Genomic DNA, 7,284 nt, shown 5'->3' on the forward strand with positions numbered 1-7,284 from the left:
AGGAAGGATCAGTCTTACCTACACGGACTACAGTCAGTAGGATCATGTCTTACCTACACTTTTAGGTCACATCTTACCTTCGCTTTTAGGTCTTACTCTTAGGTTTTGGATTCTGTTATCCTTTCCTTAAACCAAATATTTTAGGATAGATGATACAGTCCCCAGAAACCTTAGTACCTTAGATGTATCCAGGATTCCATCCTTCTAAGTATTGTGAGTATGGACTCATGAAGAGCCAAGTGTTAACAAAGCAAGTAAGCGCATGCATGCTTGGAGTACATGAAAACATTGACTCTGTTTCAGTTAACACAGCAAATAAAGACATGTTGTTAAAGTCGTACATTCACATATGCTTGCCAAGTTGTTTTTTTCTTCATTGGTGAGTCAAGGTCATAGTCTTCCTCAAAATTCTAGAGGAGGTGTCATCTGTATAAGAACTGCAGTTACTTGATTAAAGGTTTGGAAAAAACCCCACAACCCCCAAACCGGATTTAATCTAGATATGACTGTTCTGTTGATCCCTTTAGAAAGAGGAGCTAATTTTTTTGTTGATGCTGAGTGGGGAGGTACGTGGCCTGTGCAGTCAGCTACATGCAGTTACAGTCATGTTAAAATGCTTAGTATTATGGTATTTTCTTATGATCAAACAGAATTTGTGTCCTCATTTAGATGAAAATGACAGTTTATTTTGGACACTTCATTGCTCTTGCTATTTTATTGAGTTTAATGCACAAAAAAACCCCTGTTAGAACTATCTACACCTTATTTTCTTTAACAGAAGCTAAAATCCTGCAGCAGCTATCAGAAATACAAAATAATGTGAAGCGACTTCAGCATCAATTAAAAGATGTGAAGCCTACACCAGAATGTAAGTCACAATGACAGATTTAAAAACATTTTCCTCTATAGACAGGTTTTTTGCATAGTTGGGTTTGTGATTCTTCTGGAGACTTAGGATACACCTTGTCAAGTCTGTCTGCTTTTCCAGGAATCCAGGAAGGGAAGAAGGCAGAGATGTAAGCAACAGTTAAAGACTGTGCAGTTCTGTCTGAAAACAGAGCAACTTACTCTGTCGTAGAAGTGGTTTGGGTTTGTTTATTCAGGCTCTTGAAAACCAAGTATTTTCTATATGTAACTCTTTGCCTTACATAAAACTTAGTGTTCTAGTGCTGTTTAGCTATAGCTTTCTTTCATAGGATAAGAGGTCACAGAGTAGGGTCTACAGGAAACTCATTTCTGGCTGTCCACATGGCTCTAAGTGTAAACTGGAATGTTCTGTGGAAAATGTTGATAAAACTCATTGGTTTGAATGTTTTGAAACTTCTGGGACATAGGAACTGAAAGAACCAACCTCCTGTGATACTCTACTACCATGTGTACATCTTCTGTTGAAGACCTCCTAGTAGCTGAGGGCTTTCTGATGCTAGATAGAATCTATCTCATTTATTCAGTGTCTCTTCTATAAAAATTCATTATCTTCATCCAAAGATTTGAACATGTTTCTTAAGTCACTAACTGTATTGTTATAAGAAAACCTGAAGTGGAAAATCTTTAGGATAAGGCTGTCTTAATCTGAGAATTAGTTTAAGATTCTCTAGGGTAGGACTTGTGTAATGTAAGTAAACTGGTATTTGCATCCAGTTAGCTGAATCACTGAAATCACAGCGTTTTGATAAAAAAGCCCTGTCTTTTAAGGCTGTTTAAGATGGAAATGCATGGGTTTTTTTACACTGAAATAAGTGTCAGAGGTCTCTGCAAGTGCCTACATTTCTGGGTAGAGCTGAATTACTGGTAAAGACTGTAGACTGCTGAAGTGATAATGCTTTATTCTTTTCCTTTTTAGTTGTTGACAAGCTGGAGGAAATGATGGAAGAAGCTGAAAATGCAATTAATGCTTTTAAAGAGGAACAGAGGCAAATGTATGTTTATACATGCTTCAGCTACAAGAAAAATACTTTCATAATACCATGAAAACTTTGCATTAATCAAGTAAACTGTCCCTTTTGACTTACTCTTTTGGTAGTGATTCCTGTGGTATGTAAATTAAAACTCAAGCTATCAATGTAGAATTTTGATAAACAGACTTTTAGAGAGACTTTACTATATAGCTATTGCAGTTACCCATCATTTGCTTATGAAAAGGCTTTTCAGAGAAAGGCTGCATAAGAGATTAGATTGTTTTTGTTGTTCTTGTTCCTGTTGTTTTGGTTTTTATGTGGTTAGAGATTTTTTTCCTTCTCTCTACTGGTGTCAGGAGGGGACCGAGTTAGTTTTTTGAATGCCATAAATGTGTTCTTTCACTAAAAGGGTAACTTAATTGTGATTGTGTAGAGCTTTATTATGGGATCATTACAACTGTGCTGTCATCTGTGTTACCATTTCAGATCTTAATCTTAGAAGAATACCTTTTGTGTAGCATTGAACAATTCCAAAATTCATTTTCAGTGAATGAACAATGACTGCTGGGTTTCTTTGCTTACACTTTGTTGTTCTCTTTTCAGATATGAACAGCTTTTGAAGGAGGAAAAAACTGTGATTAACGAGCTCAGTGTCTTTGAAAGAAAAGTGGAACTGTGGGAGTTACGCAGTTCAACACCAGAAAAAAAATGGAAATTGCCATCAGCCAAGGTCTCAATTGATAAACCACTAGAAAATCATCTACCTGAAGAAGTAGTAGAATTTGAAAGATTCCTTCAGCGAACAGGAGGGCGGAAAGGAGGCTGGGATGATTATGATCATCAAAATTTTCTGAAAGTATGGACAAAACACAAAGGCAGGCTGTCTTATGTGGATGAAGCCCTTGAGTACCTCTGTGGAAAAACAAAAGAAAATATTGAGCAGCATGGCAAATGGTATCAACAATTTTTAATTCTACATGAAAGAAAGAAAGAGGTAAAATAATCCCTTTAGGCCTTTTGTAGTTTTAAGAAATAACATATATTTTTAAAATATGTGCAATTAATATTTTTGTATTTGCCTCTCTGGTGGATTTCTGTTATAGTTGATGGTATATAACTGAAGTCTAACTTCAACTTGAAAAAATATTTGTCTTAAAAAATTACCAATAAGCATAGACCAAACAGTGCACCAAAGTGGGCTATAAATGGCCAAAGTATGTTATAAATGCTTTTGATGGCAGTGGTCCAGCAAGCTAGATTCCTATCCCAGAGCAGTAAGTGATCCTGTGTAAAACTGCAGTTCTTGTACATCTGCCCCTAAGAACATCTGTCCCATCTTAACAGGCATGTTGCCCATTGCCAGCTAGCAATCCCAGAGGAGAGAAAATTCCAAAACCGCAATCCAGAACTTCTCAGCCAGCCCTCATCTATGTACTGAGCATGATGTTGCACGATACAGAATATTGCATTGGCCAGTTTGGATGTGTTGATCTGGCTGTGCTCCCTCCCAGCTTCTTGTGCTAAGAATAGCAACAATTAAAAACATCCGTGTATTATCAACATTCTCCTCATACCAAATCCAAAACACAGTGCTGTTCTAGATACTAAGAGATTTGGCTCTATGCTAGCTGAAACCAGGACAAGGCAATATGTTTGTGCTATACTGATGCAAAGAATTATGATTCCTTCAAGAACTATCTATCTGGGTAATAGAAGATACATGCACAAATGAGTTACAAAATAGTGGGTAGAATTGTTAATTTGAAGGAAAAAATGAAGACCTGAAATATGTTTACATTTGAAAAAGCATATGGACCTACATTTGTAACAACCCAAAGATAATATGAATGCCATAACTTAAGTAATTTTAGCAGGCACATAGTAAACCTTTCTATGTGATCGATAAAATAGAAAAAAAAAATTGTAAGAAAGCACACATAGGTGTTTCTTTGTCCTAAGTTTTGCCTTTAGTAGACTTCATTCCTATCTGCAGTTTGTATCCTTGGAGCGTATGTTATCATCAGACTGAATCAGCAAGAACAGGCCAGTCAGTCTCACCTCTGTGCCTGGCAACGTCATGGAGCACATCCTCCTGGAAAGTCTGCTAAGGCACATGGAAAATAAAGAGGTGACTGCTGACAGCCAACATGGCTTCACTAAGGGCAAGTCATGCTGACCAATCTGTTGGCCTTCTACAACAAGGCTACAGAGATGGTGGATGGTGGCAGAGCAACTGACGTCATCTACCTGGATTTGTGCAAAGCATTTGACACTGTCCCACATGACATCCTGGTCTCCAAACTGACAAGGCATGGATCTGACAGGTGGACCACTCGATGGCATAAGAAATTGGCTGGATGGCCACACCCAGAGAGTTCTGCTCAATGGCCCAATGTCCAAACGGAGGCAGGTGATGAGTGGTGTCCCTCAGGGGTTGGTATTGGGACCAGCACTGTTTAGCATCCTTGTTGGAGACATGGACAGTGAGACTGAGTGTATCCTCAGCAAGTTTGCTGATGATACCAAGCTGTGTGGTGTGGTTGACACCCTAGAGGGAAGGGAGGCCATCCAGAGGGACCTAGACAGGCTGGAGAGGTGGGCCAGTGCCAACCCTTGGAGGTGCTAGTAGATGAGCAGCTCCACATCAGCCACCAGTGTGTGCTGGAGCCCAGAGAGCCAGTTGTGTCCTGGCCTGCATCAAAAGAAGAGTGGCCAGCAGGGCCAGGGAGGGGATTCTGCCCCTCTACTCTGCTCTGGTGAGATCCCACCTGGAATACTGGGTACAGTTCTGATGCCCTCAGCATAGGAAAGTCATGGAGCTGTTGGAAAGGGTCCAGGGAAGGGCCACCAAGGTGATCAGAGGGCTGGAGCACCTCTGCTAGGAAGACAGGCTGAGAGAATTGGGGCTGTTCAGTCTAGAGAGGAGAAGGCTCTGGGGAGACCTTAATGCACCTTCCAGTGCTTGAAGGGGCTACAGGAAAGCTGTGAGGAGCTTTTCATCAGAGAAGGTAGTGATTGAACAAGGGGTAATGGCTTTAAACTGAGAAAGGGGAGATTTAGGTTAGATATTAGGAAGAAATTCTTTGCTATAAGGGTGGTGAGGAACTGGAATGGGTAGCCCAGGAGGTTGTTGATGCCCTGTCCCTGGAGGTTTTTAAGGCCAGGCTGGATGAGGTTTTGTGCAACCTGGTCTAGTGGTGGGGTTCCCTGCTCATGGCAGGGGGGGGGGGGACTTGGTGATCTTGAAGGTCCCTTCCAGCCTTAATGGTTCTATGATTCTTTGTAAAATTTTCATTAAAAGCTTGTGATTATTTTTTTTCCTGCTGTTCTCTTACAGTCAATTAAGAAGTGGAAGGAAAAGCAGCAGCAAGAAAAAGAAGGGAACTTGAAGGAGAAAGAAAAATCAGAAAAAATGCTTGAGGAAGAATGGCTACAGCGTGAAGAAGCTCAGAAGCAAAAAGCAGCAGAAGAAAGAAAAAGACAGAAAGCAGCAATTGAAGCATGGAAGAAGCAGAAGGCAATAGCACTTGTGATGGAACAAGCATCACAACTAAAACTAAAAGAAAAGGAGAAGAAGCAACAAAAAGAATGCCAACGCCGCGTGAAGTTGCTGTTGGAAAGCTATGCCTTGCAGAAGAGAGAAAAGGTAGAACTTGAAAAGCTTGAAAAGGAAAAGAGAGAGGAAGCTGAAAAGGAGGAAAGGAAGAGAATTACTGCAGAACAAATTGCTAAGTTTCAAGAACGTGTGCGTAATTACATCTCTATTTATACATGTTGTTTTAAATTTGCCTGCTTCCTCCTACAGTATAATCTGTTAAACACTTTTTAAAATCCAAGTTTCATTCATTTAAATCTATTTTTGATTCACTATGAATAACAACATCTGTTACCTACAAGAAACAGTTTGAAACTTTATTTTAGACAAATATATTCCTGTTCCTCAATATCTATGTTCTACAGGATTATTCAAGCCTATATTTATTTCTACATATAGGAGTGGTTTTATTTATTTCAATGTGAAAATGTTAAGGAAAACCAGCTTGGTCTGTGTTGCTCTTCATGCTATAGGAAACATCAGAAGACCTGATTTTTGTATCCAGATAGGAAATAAAGAGATGTTTGAAGGCCCTGCAGGTTACAATAGTGTCATAACCACAGAGCTAGTGTTCTTGTCAGCATTCATACTGGTGTTTGTTGTTATAAATAGATACTAAACTACTACTTTTTCTTTTTTTTTTTCCTCTGGAACTTTATTTGTGCAGGAGAAGCTACAGGAAGTAGCTGTCTAGTGTAATTTTATTCTCTATTATGACAAAATAATTTTAAAACAAAGAAAAATGAACTGTGAAAAGGCTTCTTATTTATTTTCATACAATTGTTTTATTTCCAAAGGTAAGTTTGCTTTTCCATCCATTATATCTTTCAGGATCTCCGTAAATTGGAGGTAAGGATTCTACAAAAACAAGCTAAAGAAGTAGAGAAACAAGAAAAAGAGAAGAGGTTAGCAAAGTTAATAGAGAAGGTAACTTACAATTTTTTTCAATCTTTTTCCTCATTTTTTAAAAAAACAATGTTTTTTATTTATTAAAATAAAATAAATAATGGCATGTTAAATAATAAGCCTAGGAAGTTACCAGGAAATAAAAATGCAGCAGATACAGTTTTTCTTGTGTTGAAGAAAAAAAATATTTAATCTGCATAAAGCCCATAGTTCATGCAAATTAGCTGCAGTATGAGTGTTGGGGTTTGTTTTTTTTGTTTTTAATGTTTGGGGGTTTTTTAATGGTTTTTGTTTGGTTTGTTTGGTGTTTTGTTTTTTATTTGTGTTCGGTGTTTTTTTTTCTTTTGGTTTTTTTAATGGTTTTCTACCATTAGTGAAGTAAGTGGGCTGGCTTCCAGAAGAGTTTTGGGAACAGTGTTAGGGTTCTTGGAGTTGCCTCCTGGCATGTTTCTGCCACTCCCGGTGATAGTTTGGCAGGAAGTGTCTTTCTGGCTCTCCAGCCGTGTTTTGCTTCCTTGTGCCTCTGCAGACGCTGGAGGCTCAATGAGCGCGTGTCGCTCGTTCTGTGACCAATGACAAAGACTGATTTTTCTGTGTTTGTTCCACTACGAGGTCGAGATTCACGTCCCCAGAGACCCGTCCAGGCTGTACAGACCTACCAAGGGCTGGGAGGAACGCACGAAGGAGAAAGCCCCCGCAGCTTCAGAACCACTTTTACATATTCCCCGTAGGTAAGGAGGAGAATACTGGATATGTAGCAAGACAGAAACACAGCTCTCTGTGCTCTCTTCATGCCTTTTTTTGCCTTGCTTCTAGAGCTATCCCAGCCTGGAGACAAGGGCTATAGAAGTCCACCTGCCGGTCCCTGTCGCAGGGAGACTTCCT

General features: G+C 39.3%; 1 protein-coding gene across 1 annotated transcript in view; it reads left to right on the top strand.

The window, feature by feature from the left end:
* Positions 1-7,246, top strand: part of CCDC112 (coiled-coil domain containing 112) — a 10,376-nt gene extending 3,130 nt beyond the window's left edge. The window contains exons 4-10 of the mRNA XM_009995263.1: positions 779-868; positions 1,844-1,919; positions 2,502-2,892; positions 5,236-5,643; positions 6,325-6,420; positions 7,012-7,130; positions 7,216-7,246. Of these exons, the coding sequence (XP_009993565.1) occupies positions 779-868; positions 1,844-1,919; positions 2,502-2,892; positions 5,236-5,643; positions 6,325-6,420; positions 7,012-7,130; positions 7,216-7,246 (1,211 nt within the window). The remainder of the gene's footprint in view (positions 1-778; positions 869-1,843; positions 1,920-2,501; positions 2,893-5,235; positions 5,644-6,324; positions 6,421-7,011; positions 7,131-7,215) is intronic.
* The last annotated feature ends 38 nt before the right edge of the window (positions 7,247-7,284 follow it).

Source organism: Chaetura pelagica, unplaced genomic scaffold (genome assembly GCF_000747805.2).
Source record: "Chaetura pelagica isolate M959 unplaced genomic scaffold, ChaPel_1.0 scaffold863, whole genome shotgun sequence".
Lineage (NCBI taxonomy): Eukaryota > Metazoa > Chordata > Aves > Apodiformes > Apodidae > Chaetura > Chaetura pelagica.